Genomic DNA, 21,553 nt, shown 5'->3' on the forward strand with positions numbered 1-21,553 from the left:
GTAATGTCCGGTTAGACACTGTTCCGTTAAAGTGTTTAACTAGTCCGCAGAATGTCTTTTATATATATTTTTGTAACGCTAATTATTCCCGCCACTTAGGGAAATATTCTGGACGATAAAACTTAAATTCTGCATGGTATTTATATGTTTAAAAGCTGGTTATAGCTGAATTTAATAAAATTCTGCACTTAAAGTGCGTTTCGGGTGCCTTTTAGTGCGTAGTCTAGTCTCTGGAAAGTCTATATGTTAACCCTTGTATGTACTCTTGGGTTTTAACGTATTCTCGTCATTGGACCTACACCTAGGCTCCAATTCTATCGTCTGACTGCTGTCTGCAGAGTTGTTGGCATATTGTGTTTTACCGGTGAGTTTACTAGGATTTTTGACGCAACGCTCTAGTTAATGCATAAAGCAATATTTTGTAGTAATAAACGTACATGAATTCACTTGTGTTGTATGAAATCAGACAATGTTGACATTTAAGCACATAATTGCAATCTTTAAATAGTAATTAGAATGTACGGAAATTACCGGTTTCGTGCCAGTTGTCACAAAACAATTTTACAAATGCACCTCCTCAATCGAACGACCAACCGACCGAATGATCATCCGTCCGGACGATCATCCGATCGAACCACCATCCAATCACTCATCTCACTCAATGCACTGTTTTACGCACTGTTCAACGCTTACACTATCGTTCTATGATCAGGCTAATCTCTCAAGCGCTCCCTTCAATCCAAGACTGTGTTTATTTACTAAACACGCTCTGTGAGTATACTCGAACCATTTTTGCTTAACGCACTTTTGGGTGTTACATACGTTACCTATATCAAATCACATCGACACACAACACAAACACTTTTATACGCTAACCGCTCTCGCATGTTATACGTGTTTTCGATGAATGCTTGTATGTTATGTTTACACAGTGATTGTTGCCTGACACCTTAGCAACGATAGTACTATAGTTTGGACTCAGCACCTGTCATGGACAGGGGTTGTTAAGGGTTTTACTTCACATGGTCACAGTGGTGATAATGTGTTGCGCATTCTACAACTCGCAGTCATGTCGGTTGCATATTTCATTGTCGATAGCTTACTTGCTTCACATTTCTACGTGTTACATGCTTGTTATGCGTAAATCGCTTTCACTATACTATATGTTATTAAACTTGTGTACTCACCTTTACACTATGTGTATTGACTTTATTTTAACGTATGTGACAGGTGTCTAGGATGCTATGTTTGCTGAACGTTTATGGAATCAAGTTAGGTGGTCTAGAAACCCACGAATAAAATCTAAGTTGTCGGAACAATTTATTTGTCTTTGAGAATAATGTCTGTAATAACTATTTATGCTTTATATGTTTATGGTATGGGACATGAACGTTAAATATATTATCGTTAATAGTGTTATGGATTCTCTTGGACAATCTGTTTCGCTCAGTGCCTCACCCCGATGTTTCCGCCGTCGGTTGGGGTGTGACACAGTACACTTATTGAGGAAAATGGTTTGAAGATCGAGGAGGGTAGACTGCTGCAGGTTAAGGGTTTGCAAGTTGAAAATTTAAACGGGGTGATCATCTAGGCCTTGCTGAAGGTGGAGGATAGACTACTGCTGATAGAGGGTAGGCTGCTGCCGGTGGAGTGTAGACTACTACAGGTGGAGGGTTTGACGGAATAGGGTTTGAACGTTAACAAGACGATCGCCTCAGGTTCGAAGGTCCGGCTACTTCCCTTGGATCATAACCACCACCCATATCTTCGAATTAGTTTCGTATTTGGAGTGAATTGTGAAGTGATAGATGCAAATGTGGGTAGGAAAACGAAATGTTGTATTTATAGGGAGTGGAAAAATAGCCGTTTGAAACCAGTCGTTGAAAAAACAGTCGTTAGAACAGTAACCCTTTGAAAACCAGTCGTTAGAACAGTAACCGTTAGAAAAAAGAGTCGTTTGAAAAATTAAATATTATTTTATAACTTATGTATTTTATTTAATATATTACTCTCGTTTTAGTTTAGAATATTTTTTTTTAAAAACAAAATAATAAATAAATTACAAAACATTAAATAAATTTATGAAAAAAATATGTTCTTTAATATAAAAGAAATAATATTATTAATTAAATAAATATTAAATAGATTATATAAATTGGATACAATTTTTTGCGTCAAAAATCAGTAAAAAAATCATATTTTTTATTAGTTTTCCATACACCTCAATATAGTTCTAAATATAGTACGTAGTGTAGTGGATCATATCGTGTGGTTAACACATTTGGTTAATTACTTTTAATATGCATGTGTGTAGTAGCACGTAACTGGTTTTATGTTAAGTACACGTCCAGTGCGCCTGCTGTTGGATCTATGATCAGTGCTAGCTGCCGGTTCATTCTTTCTAGCCATATTTGCCATTTACTTTACTTGTGCTAAATGCTAAACTGATTATATACAGATAACTCCTTTGTTTAAACTTACCTAAAATGGAGTTGAAGATTCCATGAAACTAACTAGTTAACCATTTACTAACAACTATTTAGTTAGATAGCTTAGGAATTCAAACACCTAGCTTATTTAATTTATGAGATTTATAAATGATGATGTCATTTTTTTAATGTGGCAAATAAATAAATAAAAAACAATGTTACAGTTTTTTTCCTGGTATAAACAGATAATTAAAAAGGCATGTAGCATAATCTGTAAAGTAACAACAATTAACTCAACTATGAACACAGACTTTATATGTATAGAAATCAGTATGGTGAATTAAATTAAACAGCATCATGCCATTTCTTATAAGTTATAAATACCACAACATCGTCCCTCCACTTTCAGATGCAAAACATATCTTGTTGTTTATCCAATGGCTGTCGTCGTCTTCTCCAAAATAGGCATTATAGGTGGTGGCATAAGTGGCTTAGCCGCGGCCAAACAGCTTGCTGAATACAATCCGATAGTGCTAGAGGCCACCGACTCCATTGGTGGGGTTTGGAAGCACTGCTCCTTTCGGACGACCAAGCTTCAGACACCCCGTTGCGACTACGAATTCTCAGATTACCCCTGGCCTCTCAGGGACAACTCCACTTTCCCATCTTATACAGAGATACTTGATTATCTAAACTCTTATGCTAACCATTTTGAGTTGTTCAAATTCATCAAGTTTAACTCCAGAGTGATCAAAATCCGATTAGCCAAGGACAAACCTGTTTGGGAAGTTGCTGTCCAGACCAATGGTGCTATTGATCAGGTCATCATCCTTAGTTTCCTATATTGTTTGACAAATTAAATCATTAACTTTAAACATGCAACAAGTAATTATTTACTTACTTATAACATGCAGTGGTATGGTTTCGAGTTTATTGTTGTGTGTATGGGGAAATATGGAGATGTACCGATAATACCAAAGTACAGGAAGAAGAAAGGGCCGGAAGTGTTCAAAGGGAAGGTGATGCATTCTCAAGAATACAGCGAGCTGAGCCGAGATAAGTCTTGCCAGCTTCTCAAAGGAAAGAAGGTGGTGGTGGTGGGTTACAAGAAGTCAGCCATTGATCTTGCTGTTGAATGTGCCCAAGCTAACCAAGGTATACATGCATCTGCCAGCAGGATAAAACGTTGTTGGAATGGAAGAACAAATGTGTGACTTGTTTATAAATTAAGCAAGCTTCATTGCATGTTATTAATGACATGCATGCACTGGTTTTAGGTGAAGAAGGGAAACCTTGTACCATGGTTGTCAGGACTTGTCATTGGATAGTTCCACACTACTTCATATGGGGGCTCCCCTTTTACATGTTTTATTCAACCAGGTTTTCTCAGTTCCTCCACCAAAGACCAAACCAAGGCACTCTCAGGACACTGCTCTGCCACCTTCTATCCCCACTGGTAATTCTAACCCAAAACTAACTTTCTGCCTATAACTTTCACCCATGTCGTTTTAAAACAATGAAACGTATTTTGGGTTACTAATGTAATATTATCACCCAATTAAACATATACTAATATTCAAGTTACAATAAAAACAAGAATAATAATAACACATTGAAATGGCAGAGAAAAGCTACATCCAAGATGATAGAATCTTATCTGCTATGGAAGCTTCCACTAGTCAAGTATGGACTAAAACCAGATCACCCATTTGAGGAAGATTACGCGTCGTGTCAGATGGCCATCTTGCCCGACAGCTTCTTCATGGAGGCGGAGAAGGGCAACATTAATTTCAAAAGAGCCTCAAATTGGTGGTTTTGGGAAGGTGGTGTTGAGTTTGATGACAAAACCAAGATTGAGGCCGACCTTGTGATTCTTGCCACCGGTTATGATGGCAAAAAGAAGCTTAGAGCTCTACTGCCCCAACAATTTTCTACTTTCTTGGAATTTCCCTCGGGCATCATGCCCTTATACAGGTATGCATGTATATCTATTTTTTCAGGGCAAACATTTATTTTTTAAATAAATAAAGGTAAAACCATGAAAAAAAAATACTTTGTTGTGTTGGGCCGTGTGCGGTCGCCCACCTACCTAGCACACCCTAGCTAGGGTCGGCCCTGTATTCTTTCTCTTTATGAATCAACTAACTTATGCAGGGGTACCATTAATCCCTTCATTCCAAACATGGCGTTTATGGGTTATGTGGAGAGTGTTTCGAATCTCCACACCTCAGAGATACGTTGCAAATGGTTAGCGAGGCTGATAGGTGGCAAGTTTAATCTGCCAAGCGTGGAGAAAATGGTGGAACAGATAACCACAGAAATGGAAATAATGAAGAAGACAACAAGGTTTTACAAGAGGACCTGCATTTCGACTTTTAGCATCAATCATACTGATGAAATATGTGAAGAGATGGGATGGAGTTGTTGGAGGAAGAAGAGCTGGTTGGCTGAAGCATTTAGTCCTTACAACAGTCAAGACTATGCATGAAGAAGAAGAAGAAGAAGAACAAATCTCAACATATTTGTCAGTTATATATATATATACACACACATAACATAAACTAAGATTCTTAATTATATATACTCTAATTAGCAACAGTTTATATATATATATACACACATATTTGTACTCTAATTAGCAACAGTTTATTGCATAAATGTGTCGTACCTTTGGCTTGAGAGTGGGTGAGACCATACGCTGTGGAGGGGCATGAAATGGTGGTGTTATTCGACATGTGACTGACACGTCAACATGCATCAGAAAAGTAGCATGGTGCAAAAAAAAAGAGATGGATAGGGTGTGATAGAGTGGCAAACGTGTCACACTTTTTTATTATTATTTTATATTTAAAAATTATATAAAATCTATTAATTATTTTAAAATTGCATTAATACTAATATAATAATTAACAATAAAAAAAGTTTACATAATTTAACTAAAAACAGATTACATAATTAAAAAAATAGGTTACACAATTTAGAAAAAAGAAACCGAAAAAAAAACTGAAACTTAAATAAAAAATAACCGAAACTAAGTACGATCTTTTGCTTGTATTCTTCATTCATTTTCTCAAACATTTCCCTCTCTTCGTCTCGAGGAGATCAATCCTCATAGCGAGAAATTTCATATCCGACTTCCTTTCCTTTCGTTCGTAAATCACGAGAGTTATTATTTTCCAGATGTTTCTTTCTTATTGAATGTTATTGAACATAGGTATTTGATCTTCGATGTCGGCGGACAAAGCAGGGTTTCTTTCATCATAGATAGTGTATGATTTTTGCGCCTTTTGTATCTAGGTGATTTAATACTTTTATATATAGTGGAAAAGGTTGAGGTTTCTATATAGGCGAGTTATTATTTCTTTAGTTGAAAATCTTTTTCTTTTAAATGTGTCATTGGGCTCCAACTGTCACACCTCCAAAATCCACATGCGGGGTATCACCGCTTGGAGGCGTGACTGACCAGGACCAAGCCACCAATCATATTGAACATTGCAAGTATTAAATAAAGTTCAACCCATCAATATAAAAGGTGTTCAAAACAAAACATAGTTAAGTGTTTAGCGGAAGCATAATTGTGAAAACCCAAACATAAGTATTAAGTCCAAAACGTCATAATGTTTTTAACATGGCATCCACTGTCCATGTCCCACAATGACTGCGCCTACCAGTGCAAGCTCCATGAGTACCTAACGTCCTGCAAGGCATGTAACAGAGAGTCAACAATAAAGTTGAGCGAGTTCACAGTTAGTTATTATGTTACTAAGTTCGTTTCATAATCATGCGTTATCCAGTATCTTTGTTTCCAAACCTTTACAATAATAAGTGGGGGCTTCCCATGTCGTATGTACTAGACTAGTCGTATCTATAAGTGTCCTTCCCAATCCGAGGACAGTGGTAACTATGAGTTTACGTAGGTTTTACGTAAGTGCCCTTCCCTAACCGAGGACAGTAGTATGTATCAAGTACGTAGGTTTAGCGCTGGTATCCTTCCCAAACCGAGGACAATAGTACGTAGGTTTTACGTAGGTTCTAACACTGGTGTCCTTCCCAAACCGAGGACAATGGTACATAGGCTTTACGTAGGTTTTAGCACTGGTGTCCTTCCCAAACCGAGGACGGTGTTAAGTAGTCTAGTAGTGATGAAAGTACGGGTAGTCAGACAATCCCATTCCCAACCCACCGGGAATCCCATGCCTTGGAATTGTGAACTCACCTTGGTTTGCTCGGTATGCTAAGGTACATACATAATCAGTTTGTATTCACGGAGTTCATGTATAAGTATAATCACAGTGGGCATTGAATCAGTGATCACTAAATAGCACAAAACACGTATTCAAACTCATACAAATCATGCTTATCATTTAACATCAGTTAGCTAACCCAGTTAACCGTTAACAGAAGTAAACTTAGTTACTGTGCAGTTTAAACCTTCGACAAAACATACTCGTTTCGTTGTGTAACCCTTCGACGAAACACCTATTGTTTCGTCGTGATCCCCTCGGCGAAACATCCCTTGTTTCGTCGTATGAATTCTCGGCGAAACATCCCCCGTTTCGCCGTGAGTTGCGTTTCGTCAACAATGTCAGTTACGTCGTTAACTGTTTACACAAAAACCCTAATCCGCCGATTAACTGTTTACAGAATTCATTCAATCATACAGAAATATACAACCCAGAAATCATTGATACCCTCAAGGCTAATATATGTATTCATACAATCCAGTGATGATCATGTGTACAAAAATCAAATCAAACCTAGACGGTGGCATCACAATATCATTCCAAATGATTCAAGACAGAACACAGAACATCAAGCCCTAATCTAACCAAGAAATCAACTCTATCTATTTACTAGATCATCAATCAAGCAACACACGAAACCGTAATCGATAACTGGTTCCTACTAACCAATTCATCATCTAAACATGAACATACGTATTATTTAACATCAATCTCTAATGATTTCAATTTAACAGATGACAATGATAACAATTATACAATCAGGCGAGGTTTAAACACTAACCGCGATGAACAGAATAATAACTTGATCGACTCAGGGGCTTCGAGGACACACACAGTCGCCGACAATAGGGAGAGGGAGTTCTAGGGTTTCTTATTTGTTAAAGTGTGGCAAGTGGAACGATGATTACCAATAAAAACATACGACGTAACGTACTGGGCCCTAATGGGCTTCGGCGAATCATGGGCCGGCGAAACACCTCGTTTCGTCGAGGTGTGTGTGACGAAACACGCCTGTTTCGTCGAGGTGACTTATGGCGAAACACTCCTGTTTCGTCGGGTATAGTTCTAATCTCAACAGTATACAAGTTCATGTTCAGGGAATCAAACAAATCAAACACTTTATTCATATTAAACACATAACATATCAAACAACCATCTCAAATTATAATCTAGTGTACAGTTACAAGGCAAACAATCAAACAACTAAACAGTTAACGTGCAATTAATGCGAAGATGGAATCTTGGAAACTCGAGTTGTCACACCAACGGCTATAACCCACACCAATTACCCAACGCCACGTCGACACCACCTTTAGCTCTATGCCGGTGGAAAATGTGCCACCTCAACAACAACGTTGCCTTCCACACCGTTCCCGGGATGGTGTGTCCGGCATGGAAAGGTCTAAACGCCACAAAACCACACCGACACCACGTGGTCTAAGTCATTGCCATTTTGCTAACCCATAAGTAAGAGAAAGGGAGATCAGTAAATAGAGAGACATAAAGGGACGCATAGAATTTAGAGAAGAGAGATCGGGGTAGGAGACCGATGAGTTTCTGACGGGACACCGGCGGCATATTCGACATAAGGCCAGGTGAGGTCGCACCTTCGTCTGTCTCAGATTGTTCACATCACTTTTGTGATCACCGCTGTTACAGTTGTAATAGTAGAGGGGGGTAAAGTGTAATAAATGTCTGAGTGTAATAAGGAGGGTTAAGTGAGTCATTAGCTAATAGTTGAGGGTTATATTGTAAAAGAGGTTGTTAGTCATTATAGTTAGTTGTATGACGTATAAGTAACCGAATTAACTAAATAGATGATAGCTTGATTGGTCGTTACACTTCTTCTCTCTATATTCTTGTTTCTATCATATCAAGTGGTATCAGAGCTTCCGATCCTCGGAAGTTCTTGAATTCAACCCTAATTCGATTCAATTTCCATTCAATTGTAGCCGAATTGATCGATTGTTCGATCAATTCATTCGTGATTTCATTTCATTTCTGTAATTGATTAGTAGTTCAATTAATTACCCGAAAAATTCATCAATGCGACCTTGTCACACCCGTCTTTTTGCGGAAGCGTGCGGTGTGAACTTGATTGCTTTTCATTGCATTCGATAATAGTAAACAACTACATGATTAAAAACAAGCGATGTCCATCCATTCATAAGTTTAAAATATTACAAACGTGCAAACCTCCAAACACACACACATACACAAGGATGGTGGCAAAAATTACTAGAAATTAACATATGATAATAGGTAAACGAAATGAACAGTGGAAGCATGCTTCTACACAACTGCTTGGCAGGCTTTTTGCCAGCCATGCATCATAGTCCAAACCACGTGTCCTATGTGTAGGTCACAAAGGAAACGTGTCATAATCCAGGAGTAATTGGATTCCTCTATAAAGTCCAGTCCTAAAAGCTTTTTTCCATAGGATTAGGCATATCATCCAGCGAACTTTTGTTCGTCCGTCGGATTGGCGGTGGTGCCTAGGTGGTTTTGCCGTGGTTGTGGTGGTGTAGGCGGTGGTTCTAGGTGGTTGTGCCGTGGTGGCGGTGACGAGAGTGGTGGCCGATAAGTGGTCATGCCGTGGTGGTGGTGACAGGAGAGGTGGCGGATAAGTGGTAGTGACGTTTGGTGCTGGTCATGTTATATAGTGGTAGTGGCTCTCTACTCCGACACTCCGACCATTCTCTCTTTCGTGTCCTTTGAGTGAGCCATTTCAGTGGCTTCGATTAGAGCTGCGGATTTGATCAGATCCACAAACAACGACGGAGGATGAGTGGCCGGAAACGGTGGTGATAGTGGTTGCGAGCCTATTGGATGGACGGAGGAGATGCTAGAGAGAGTAATCAGAGTATGCATGTAAGGTTTCAGTATTGATGAGAAGAAAAAGCAAGAGACAAAAATTTCTAATCCATCTATTTTGTATTGAAAAACCCACTCAAAACTTAATTGGATATTTTTTGAAGTCCATCTAGGAACTGTGTGAACTCAAAACTTAATTGGATATTTTTTGAAGTCCATCTAGGAATTGTGTAACGTCTTTTGATGTCCAGTACAACCTGATTAAAAAAAGCCATTACTTTACAAATTAATGTATGTACTTTATAGAATAGAAATCAAGATTCAACAATCCATAATATCATATATGAAATATAGAGAATATTTTAAGTTATTCAACAATATATTCATTTATTTTGTTCACCCATACTAAAATATTATGATTATTTTTATAATTGCCACTAAACTATTATTTATAAGAGATGCCATTATCGCATGAAATTACACGTATTTTTTTATAGCTTTAAAAGATGTAATGTTTAATTAATCATATATCAAGCATCTAACTCTTATAAATAAATTATAAGAGATTTCATTATGCCATTACCAATATAGTTGGTATTTTTATTAACTATATAAAAAAAAATTTATGTAAAAAAATTACATAAATAACTAAGTAAAAAAAACATTTCTTATCTAAAAAAATTACTTAAAAGGTAGAAAAGCCGTTGGAGGTCTAAGAGGATTCACATCTATCCCACCAAATTTTGTGAGTGTGTTAAAATTTGTTACTCTTTATCTGTATATTTGAGAGAACACTACTCTATAATTTTTTAATATATAGTGAAGGAGAAAAAGTTTATTACTATTTGAGAGAACACTACTCTATAATATTTTAATATATTTTAAAAATAGTAGTGAGTGTAAAGAAAATATAGTGATATTTAGTGGAATTGGATAATAGAAATGGAACAAAGGATGTAAATGCTGTTACCTAAAGCTTTAGCCAATAACATAAATAAATATCCAACAAGTGATTATGAAAACATTCCAATTCAACATTAAATTTTGTGTCTAATTTCTATATTATATGTATGGTAATACAATTGTAATATTGCTTAATCACGCAAAAAAGGTGAGTTTACAATTCTTTAAGTTCTGATCACGTATGCGATCTAGAGCGCTGCAACGCGCGCATGGAAAATTACTAGTTACCATGATTCCTAAATTAAGATCGATTTAAATGATGAATCGGTCAAATTGGCATCCATTTTTTACAAACACCTTCAAAAAACAAAACCTTGTACAGAGAAAGATGGCTTTGACAGAGATCTTCCCCATCTCATCCTCATCTTCATCTCGCACAACCAATTCATCTGCAAATTTTTGTTCATCTTCATAACTACCCAGATCAAAAATAGGGATTGCAACAGTCGAAAAAGAAGAAAAGCCCCTAAATTTATAGAAACTAGCAGTGAGTATTAAACAATTAGGTATTTAATTGGGATTTAGAGGTCTAATGAGACGATGAATAACAAAATTAGGTTGAAAATTATGGGGTTTTGAAGACAATAAATCGACTGTGAACCTTGTGAGAAAACGGGTGATTCTCAATCTACCCATTAACGGGAACTACTACTACCGATTAGGAGTGATTATTTGTTTTTGAATTTGATTGTGTTGTGGTTTGATTGGTGATGGGGATTGAGTGTTGGGAGTTTGGATGATTGATTTCTTCATTTTCTGTGGGGATTTTGGTTGCGTTAGAACAGATTCTTGGTGACCCCTTATTTCCTGTGTGTTTTTGTGGTTTGCAGGTGGTGGTTATGGCCGTTCATGGTGTTCTAGGGCAAGAAGCAGAGGGAAAGAAAGAGAGAAGGTGGTGGGGGTGGGTTTGTTTTTTTTTTTTTATGTTTTATTTATCAGCAGCATTTTGGTCATTTCATACCCACTAAACACCAAAAGGTAACCCTCATCTAGTATAAGGACTATCCAAGTAACAATTTGTTAAACCACAGGAAGCAAACATGCTATTTTGAAAAGGTGAGGACTAAACGTGAAAAAATGACAAACCACAGAGACTATCCGTGTAATTAACTCTAAAATATACATTAGTATTGTAATAATGTAATAATCTAAATATTAATAAAAGACTACAAATAATGCCACATGACATTCTTTCCTTCAACCTTATAAATATTATTTATATTTATTTTAATACTAGGTTAGTTACCCGTGTGACACACGGGCTAAGATAATATGTTATGTTAATATAGGTTGTGAATAGAAAAATATAGAACATTGATTCAAAAATACAAAATTATAATTATGATTATTACTTACGAAAAATAAAAATGTTAAATAAAAAAGTAATATCAACATTTAGACTTTAAAATGATAGGCTTCAAAAGATGGAATCTTAGCCAAACATCCCAAATATAACATGTCTTCCTTAAGCTTGTCATTTAGATAACACCACTCTTTGTCAAAACTTGGTAAATCAGAAACTTCTATACACGATATAAGATAAATCTTTTATACCAAAAACAATTAAAAAAAGACATGTAAACAAATCAACTCACACAAGACTCTCACATCAGATTACATAACGATCTGATGAATAATCACAAGATCTAACAGGTGACAAAGATCTATAACATGAATAGATCAAACAAACACTAAATCTTGAGTTTCAATTTGATACCCTAAAGAGAGAAACAAATGGGTTGAAAAACAAATATCTGAACTAAACTCCAAAAGTGACCAGTTGAGTTGTTTATATAGAACCCGTTCAGCCGCAACTTGAGTCCGCATGAGTTATCCGACTTTCATATTCTGCAACCAAACCTGGCGAGATAAAACATGTCTATAAAAACACACAAACGGGTTGTTAAGTTTCAGATCCAGTGGCCCAGGGTATATAGTGAAGAATACAGTTGTCGATGGTTCTTCTTCGCTGCACAAGTTGGTCGTTCTTCTTCGTCGATGATGGACATGCACCCACAGGTCATTCTTCCTCGTCGTGAGTGGCGGTTTGGTTGCCTAAGAAAAGTTTTAGATCTGTAGACCCTCAAACACCTCGTTGGAGCTCTGCATAACGACCCTAAACCACGTTTTCACCGACAGTGACACTCAGGCTAAGATCGGTTGATCACACTACCTTCTCTACTTCCCTCTCTCTTTCTCCCACTCTTTCTCTCCCTCTCTCTCCCTCTCTAGTTCTTTGTCTCTCTCTTTATCTCTTTCGTCTCTTTTGAAACGATGATGCCACTGTCAGACTACATACGTGTATATGAAATGAAAACTGGAAACTCTCCAAAATGTGCTCTTGTCATCACTGCAATATCAGTCACCATCCTGCAGAAAATAGTGTCAGGTAAAAGGAAAAGATTACACCAATCAAAATCCACAAAAAATATGAGATAGATATACATGGGTTCGAAATCAACAACCGTCACATTGTGTATTCTTTAATGGTGTTCGCATCTACTAATGCGTACAAATGATGACCATACTGGTAAAAAACATCTGAAATCAATTCAAATATCATCAAACATACAAGGCAAATATAGCACAACAATAACAAATCGTATATCTTGGTTTAAAAAAGCACGAGGCGCTCCGAAGCGTTTTGGTTCCAAAAGCTTTAAGCGAAGCTTCAAGCGCGAAGCGAGAGCTTCACGTATACGAAGCGCTCAAAATTAAAAAAAAAATTGTACACATCAATATGACCTATTCTACTTGTTAATCAATAATAAACACAAAAACATGATTAAAAAACACACTTAACACATAAAAAGCATAGTTAAAACATAAATTAAAGTCGAAACACACTTAAAACATAAACATAAAAATAGTCTTTAATCAATAATCATCATAATCAAGTACGTATTCATCTCGGGTCACCACATGAGAAGGACTTTTCCGAGGCAGCAGTAGTGCTGTTTGATCCTAAGGCCATTATGATTTCTAAACAGAAATCAAGTTGCATAAAGAATAGAAGGAGAAAGAGGAAGACAACGGCTGATATGTTAAAAGACAACGGCTGATTATTAGGGTAAAGAAGTAGGGCCTCATTTAAACCCTATTTAAAGACTATTGGACCTAAAAAATGGCCCAAATGTGACCTGATTGGGCTGAAGCGTCGCTTCAAACCATCATCGCTTCGCGCTTAAAGCTCGCTTCAAAACGCTTCACGTGTTGTAATGCTTCAGACCAAAAAAAGCGCTTTTCCAAACGCTTCAGCGCTTCACGCTTAAAGCGCGCTTTTTTAAACACAGTGGTATATAAATATAAATCTGAAATAATGATTAAAAAACTACCTTTTCAACAACAACTATGAACATGATGTAGAATATACAACTGATAATCAACGACGATAATCGGAAGTATCTCAAATCATTTTATTGACAAAAGTAAAGCAACAGTTGCAAGTTTGAATGCTATGGTTTCAAGAAACAAATCTCTAATTTCATCTTCTCTTCATTCTCATCTCCAAATAACCTAATACTAATTGATCACTCCTTCATAATCATACAGAAAAGATTCCATCTCTCATAGAGTGAATGACGATGAAGAGGCTAATGGAACTTTAATCAAGCAAAGCATTCTTATACTGGTATGATTCAGATCTACATCTACTCAATCAATTTCTTTTTCTAGCAAATTTTTTTACAACAAATTAAAAGCAGCATCCCTAAAATCAAAAGCAACCCTTGAATTAAAAAGAATCAAAAGCTTACATATAAATGAAATCCTTCGGTGGTCGTTGCTAGATCTACGATATAAGAATGGTCGTGTTATAACAAATCAAGTTTGCGTTCACACATATTTCAATCAATTCATTCTAAAGTATAATTTCAAAATTCTTTTTTCAATTTACCATCTTCCCCAATTGAAAGCCTAGCAGTCGCCCGCCCACATATAAATTCAAAATTCTTTTTTTACATATTACAGTTTACAATCTAACTTAATTATAGGGCTTTTCTCGGAATAAATAAAAACACTGAATCGATATAATACTTACCTTGAACTGGAGTTCGATCGACTCCGGCGAAGCTTGACCGTAATGCTTGCGACTGCAGCGGTAAAAATAACTGATGGGCTATTCGGTTGTTATTACATTAGGGTTTTCATCAAAGGGTGTGAATTTGTTTCAGAGAGATCATGATTCCGATGATATCTATTTGGGTGGAATCGCTGTTATTGATTTAAGGGAGAGCTGATTCAGAGGTTTGTTTTGGCAGTGTGATTGATTTAGGGTTTGGCGACCCAACGAACACAAAAAGACACGTGTAAAAAGTGACACGTGGCTGCAAAAGGGTTATATGAATGTAGGAGAAAATTAGAGATGTTGGCTGAAATCCAGTTAAGTGTACTAACATTTTTATTTATAAGTAAAGAGATAATAGCCGATATATAATATCACTTATCTTTATCTTTATCCTTATCTTTATTTTAATATAGTGGGGAACCCGCGCGTTGCGGCGGAGTCGATAATACGCGATGAAAACATGATACGCATCAAACAATCAAGAGTTAAATGGATTGTGGGCTACATCTGCATTTCAGTTATAGTCTTAGCTCCATTTTTATTAAACATAAATGACATGCTTCCAATATACAGTCGAAAAACAAAGAATTTAAAATAAACTACCATAAATTCAAATACCAAAAAAAAAAAACATTATGACCCATATATGAAGCAGAGATCCGCCATTAGCAAAGCAAAATATGAACACACAATATACAGATATAGCAGAGGTTGTATCTGACTAATGCTCATACTTAACACGCCCCTTTAGTATACCGGGAAGTGGCGGCGATGGTGACAGCGGAGGTCTGGCGGACCTTGGTGGCGGCAAAGGGGCGGGAGGCTGAACCATGGCAGACATGCTGGACCTGACACCTCCGTCTGTACAAACATTGTTTGATCCCCCGCTTAACTTCATGGCCTTGAGGACATAATTGCATCATGTAACTCAAACGGTGTACTGCAATTATATCAAGAATAAAACTTAATACTTACTGTGGTAAATTATAATTTTTAATAAAGTAATAAACCAAGCGCGCGCTATGAGCTAACCTGTTGAAGTCAAAATGAATGAGCTGCATATGTTCTGAAATTTCCACCTCGACAGTCTCATGAGAGTGGGTCTCAAATTACCAGACAGCAAAAAGCTAGCTTACATATGGGTAAAAATTCATAACGGTAATTTTATGATCTGGTCAATACGTTTTTCGTTGTTTTGCAAGAAAGACGCTACCAACCTTTTTGAAGAACCGTACCTGAACCAGTATAAAAGGTAAAGCCACTCCACCACTTGGTGTGTCTCCTGAGCCATATAACTGCTTGTTCCGTTTAATTAGATTTTGAAGGCCTACATGCTTTATAATAGAAAAAACAAACACTTCAGCAAAAACTTAAAAAAGAAGATTAATACTCGATTGCCAATATAGATCATATAAGCTGGTTCTCACTTGAACTTCCGGTTCTCGCAAATAAGCAGTTTTCTTCTCAATTATGTTCTTGAGAGTAAGACGCTCACTCTGAGACATTTAAACACACACCCAAAACCCCCTTCACCCAGATGACTTTCGGGCCGAAAATTTCTTGTTGCCAATTTAAGATAATCAAACGCAAATTTCTTTAAACGGGAAGTGACTTTGAGTTCTTCTCCTGGTTTTAAACCTGTTAACTTGTTTTCGTCGTTGCTTGTGGGAGTTTTTACACCTATTGGGGTTTCTTGTTGATCTTTGCTTGTATTTTTGCTTGATTTAGATTCTGCAACCGCAAATCGATAATAATAAATTAATTAATACTTACATTAAGGATTTAAAGATGCAATCTTGCGACACATAAAGATCAGAATTTGAAGTGTGTTTGGCACTGAGTTCTGAAATTGATCATCTGATCATTAAATTTCCAAGTTGTAGTTTGTCACACCCCCAAAATCCACCTGCGGAGTATCACCGCTAGGGAGCGTGACTGACCAGGATCAAGCCACCAATCATATAGAACAATGTATATAGTTAAAGTAATAGCAATTAAACCAAACCAAATCCATATGAAAGGTGTTTCTAAAACATAAGTAAGTTATCACTGTTTAGCGGAAGCGTATAATCAAAACCCAACATAATCAAGTACGAGATGTCATAAGTGTTTAATAAGATAATCACGATCCAACCCCACAACGACCTGCTCCTCCCTGTGCAAGCTCCATATACCTAACGACCTGCAAGGCATGTAACAGAGGATCAACAACTAGTTGAGCGAGTTCACAGAAAGTAAATGCGTAATAGTAAGTTCGTTTGTAACAAGTGGCTCTACTGGGCCGATAGTACGTTCTATAGGTGGGGGCTTCCCATGTTGTATGACCACTAGACTATTCGTAACCATAAGTATCCTTCACAACCGAGGATAGTAGTGAGTATAAATTCACGTAGGTTTTACGTGTGTATCCTTCACAACCGAGGATAGTAGTAAGTATAAATGCGCGTAGGTTTTACGTGCGTATCCTTCACAACCGAGGATAGTAGTAAGTATAAGTCTACGTAGATTGTAAGTATGTGTCCTGCACAACCGAGGACAGTGAATAGCATAAGTATGTGTCCTGCACAACCGAGGACAGTGATATGGTAGTCTAGTATTAGTGTCAGTACGAATCAATTCAACCTTATTCCTTCAATCCCATTCCCAAGCCCTTGGGAATCCCATGCCTTAGTAAGGGTGTGAACTCACCTTGGTTTGCTCGGTATGCTATGCTCTAGGGTTTATCAAATGTCTAAGTCCGTTACCCACGTCCTAGGATATGTTACACATGATACGATGTAAGTGTTTGCATCAATTTAGGGTTTACAAATCCTTAATATTCAAGCAACAGTGTTTTGTGTGTTAATCGTGTACATGATGCTATCACATAGAATATTCGCGCATGCAAGATCATACAGTTGCATTCAACTTCATACAATCATACTGTTCTTTTAAGTTTAAGCATAATTCAGTGCATGCATCAACAAGCATTCCGGATCATAAAATCAACCTAATTCGGACAGTTCATCAACAACGTCGGATCATTTATCAATTAACCAGTTCAGACTATGCATTTAACATAAAACTCAGGCTAGGTTATCATGTAATAACTCGGACAAGATATAACACACATAAAGGTCGGACATGGGGTTTAAACATGAAACTCGGACCCCATTTCATTAGTCAAACTCGGACCACATTCATGTCCCTAATAAAAACTCGGATAGAACTTGAATAATAAAACTCAGACATCCCTATCATGCACAAAAGTCGGACCAAAGGGAACATGGGATAAAACTCGGACCCTAGGTCATTAAACTCGGACCTGATGGGTGGGTTAAGAACTCGGATGGCCTCCCTAATATAAAACTCGGACCAAAGATGCTCAACAAACTCGGACTGGATGTATCAAGTAAAACTCGGACATAATGTATGGCTTATGTAACGCCCTGCGTTTTCAAACATCCTACATTTAGAAACCTTACGTGAAATTCTATCTTTGGAAATCTTGTGTTCTTATAACCATTCTTTCATCGTAATCGTTGTAAAATACGGAACTTGCTACGTAAATAAAACTTGTACATTACACTTTTTACCTAGTTAAATCATGTTTTATTTCATATTTCACCTTGTTACAAGTTAGGGGAAACATTGTTGCATATTATTACACAACTTAACTAACAAAATTACTCATTATAATGTTTTAAAAAAATAAAAAAATAAAGAAACATGGCAGCCCAAATTCAGCAAAATTCAGCCCCATATAGTTGGGTTTTGTGGGCTAGTTTCAAGGTGTAACCCCTTCTAAACACTTCCAAAGCCCAACCCATTGAAACCCTAATCCTTCCCCCTATAAATACCACTTATAACCAGCCTCCCTACCACTTTTGCAACACTAAAAACTCTCAAAACATCCTCCAAACCGTAGCTGAAAGCAAAGGTTCGAGTAGATTGACACCCCTTCACGAAAATGAGCATAACTCACTCAATTCTTATCCGATTCACTCGATTCTTTTTCCTACTTGCTTGTATAATCATGGGGTTCGATTCCTAGACTTCTCCTTGGAGAAATCAGACCTGGAAATGCCCCGAAATAGTCCATAAACTTTCTGTTTGTTTTTATGTTCATCAAAAACTTGTTTAAACCTATGCAACTTGTGTCTAACACATCTCATACCTATGTCCTAATGCTTACAACTTATCCCATGGTTGGTTAAGCTTAAAAACAAGGTTGAGACATTTAAAATCAGAGGATTAAACCTCATAAACTTGGTGTTTTGTTTAGGGTTTTTAACCCACAAGTCATGTCAAACTTTGTCTTTGATACATGAGTGATTATGGAACAACTTGGGTTGTCCAAACATACAATCCTCACATGATTTGATGATTTCTCTTAGTTAGTGTGTATATTTCTTATTCTTTATTGTATGTTCATGACCCTCCTTGGTTGTTTTTTTTACATCAAGTGTAGTGGTGAACACATAGAGGTGCCTAAATGGAAGACTTGATCTTCCTACCTCCTACATGACTTCTATGACATTTAGAGGTACCAAAATGAAGATTTTAATCTTCTACCTCATGCTTGAACTATTGGACATATATTATATAACCTAAATATATTATTCGAATAATCGAATCCTTGATGATGAACTAGTGTTCATATGTCGGGGTACTAGATTACATCATCCTAGACTATGATAACTTGTCACGATTCTAATGGAACCTTGTTCCATGAAAACATCTAAACTCCTTCGAGTTTCCTAGTGTCAAGAACAAGCATCATATGTACTAAATGATTATTTTCCATGTTATTCTCATATCTTATTTTTATGTTGTTTTAAACACCGAATCTCGACTCTAAACATACTTGAACCTTAACCCTTATACATTCGGACTCTAAATCTCTACTCGTCAACAATTGGATAATCGGAAAACATATGCAAACTTTGTGAGTATACTCGTATTTCCCCCTTTTTACTTTTACCACTTTTGGGGTGTAACATGTTTACCTATTAACTTACACATGAACACTTTGTTAAACACATGAACGTTCCTATAACATGCTTGTATACGTGATGACTTGATACTTTAAACTTGGGTTATTCTTATGTGTTGAACTTATCATTAACTTCGTACGAGCCAAACCTTGACATATGTAGCGCTATAGGATTAACGACCCGCCCGTAAACTTGAGGTTATGTCTTGAGCATATTGCGTTTTCTTGGTTTGATATGTTAGACACATGCCATATTTAAGGTTTATCTTGAATCACATGCTTGCTATGAGGGATTGTTCACACTTTTATCTTATGCTATGTATGTACCAAACTTGTATACTCGCCTTTGCTTTTGCATTGAATTGTATTTTTAAACATGTTACAGGTTGATGATGATGAAATGAAAACGGATAGCAAAGATGCCTAAATACTCACTTAGACGTTTAGGTTTAAAGTGTTGTATCAATTTTGTTTATGTTATGTTGAACAATGTTGTTATTTGCTTTTCTTGTAATGTTTTGACATTTATTTTGGAAATGAAATTTGGATTATTAAATTATTGTCACAAATAGCGTTATGATGTCTCGAGCAATCTTCACACTTCGTCTCATCCCGATGTTTCCGCCATTGGTTGGGGTGTGACAGATTGGTATCAGAGCCATAACTATAGGGAATTAGGGAAAGTAGGAATGCTTTAGCCTAGTCTATAGTTTTTGAGATTTATTCGTATGTTTTGCTTGAAACTACTTGCATGCTACCTTATTTGTTCTTATTTATTCCTTTTTTTTATCTTTTTAAGCATATATGTCGCTTATGTGTTAACACTTGGCATGCTATATTTGCTTTATTATGTGCTAATACATGTTTTATTGTCCCATTCATTATGTGCTATTCTTAATATGCTTCATTGTGCGTTTAAATTTGTTTGTTTATTCCTTTAACATACTCTTTCCCTCATGCATTTTACTCGACTATTCTAAATTCGTAAACACTCGAGACGAATTCACCAAAATAGGCGTGAAACCCACAATTTGGTGAACGACTCTCAATCTACCTATTCTTTTTTTTTACACGAGATATCGCGATTAAGCTAGGAGTGAAATCCACATCTTAATGGTAAATCTCAAATTTCAAGTTCTAGTGGACCCTCGTCAACACGTCGAAATTAAATTTTGACCCGACGAGTACCAACCACACTTAGGATACGAAATCGTCAAGTTAGGGGTGAAACCCGCACCTTGTCGACTAGTTCCACTCCTTGATTTTTTCATAAATCCCGCCAAGTCTCGAAATTTCGATTGATTTGGGACATGTAGTAACCGGAAGGGTAAATACCGTTAACCGACTTGTCGGCGAGAGTATTTTACCTATTAGGCCAAAGCATGCTCCTCAAATTCAAAAGACTTTTCGACCACTTTGGTTAGTCAAAGTTCCGTTTGGAACACTCCAAACTTTGGTCAAACATGTGTTTCTATTGTTCATTTTATACGATGCAATCTTTCAACCTCGAGTTTACCTTTGATTTCTCTTTTCACACGCACAACATATCGAACCTTTTCGATACATTTATATATGCATGATTTTCATATAATTTAAATTCATATTCCTTGTAACAACTAGTGGAGAGGTATCATCGAGATTGGAGTGACTTCCTTACCTTGACGATTGACTCCACCCCTCTTCCCTTAAAACGACCTCACCAACGAGTTAGGGGTGATTCCCTTACTTAGGTGACCGTTACCCAAAACTTCTCTTTCAAAATATTTTATTATGCAAACCCGATCATGTTTTATACCTAAATCATTTATCATTATTCAAAATACCTACTTATACCGATTTCAAAATACATTGTTTATCAAACGTACTTCTTATTCTACCATCCATTTTCACTCAAATCATATACACGAGATTCTTAATCATGTCTTTACCGTTTTACTACATGAATTTCCAAACCTTACGAAATGCTACCTATCAATTTAATCGGTCTAATGAATCTCTTGCCCATGAACTTCACATCTGATTTATTAACTGAAACACGTTCACATTATATCATCATACTAGA

General features: G+C 36.7%; 1 protein-coding gene and 1 long non-coding RNA gene across 2 annotated transcripts; one reads left to right on the top strand and one right to left on the bottom strand.

Moving 5' to 3' along the window:
- Nucleotides 1-2,866: 2,866 nt before the first annotated feature.
- Nucleotides 2,867-5,027, top strand: LOC110874318 (probable flavin-containing monooxygenase 1). Its single transcript, XM_022123062.2, has 5 exons — nucleotides 2,867-3,250; nucleotides 3,344-3,584; nucleotides 3,707-3,885; nucleotides 4,054-4,403; nucleotides 4,584-5,027. The coding sequence occupies exons 1-5, from the start codon at nucleotides 2,867-2,869 to the stop codon at nucleotides 4,915-4,917; spliced, it is 1,488 nt and encodes a 495-aa protein (XP_021978754.1). The 3' UTR covers nucleotides 4,918-5,027.
- A 6,949-nt stretch (nucleotides 5,028-11,976) lies between these two features.
- On the bottom strand, nucleotides 11,977-14,790 carry LOC110877650. Its single transcript, XR_002557195.2, has 2 exons — nucleotides 14,490-14,790; nucleotides 11,977-12,820 (listed from the first exon to the last, which is right to left on the bottom strand). It is a non-coding gene; the product is annotated as an uncharacterized LOC110877650 (long non-coding RNA).
- Nucleotides 14,791-21,553: the final 6,763 nt, after the last annotated feature.

Source organism: Helianthus annuus, chromosome 9 (assembly GCF_002127325.2).
Source record: "Helianthus annuus cultivar XRQ/B chromosome 9, HanXRQr2.0-SUNRISE, whole genome shotgun sequence".
NCBI lineage: Eukaryota > Viridiplantae > Streptophyta > Magnoliopsida > Asterales > Asteraceae > Helianthus > Helianthus annuus.

Excerpts from the sequence above, each read along its gene's own strand:
- LOC110874318 (XM_022123062.2), top strand. The coding sequence starts at position 2,867 with ATGGCTGTCGTCGTCTTCTCCAAAATAGGCATTATAGGTGGTGGCATA. Across the intron at positions 3,886-4,053 it reads GCCACCTTCTATCCCCACTG|AGAAAAGCTACATCCAAGAT; the intron begins GTAATTCTAACC and ends TTGAAATGGCAG. Across the intron at positions 4,404-4,583 it reads GGCATCATGCCCTTATACAG|GGGTACCATTAATCCCTTCA; the intron begins GTATGCATGTAT and ends TAACTTATGCAG.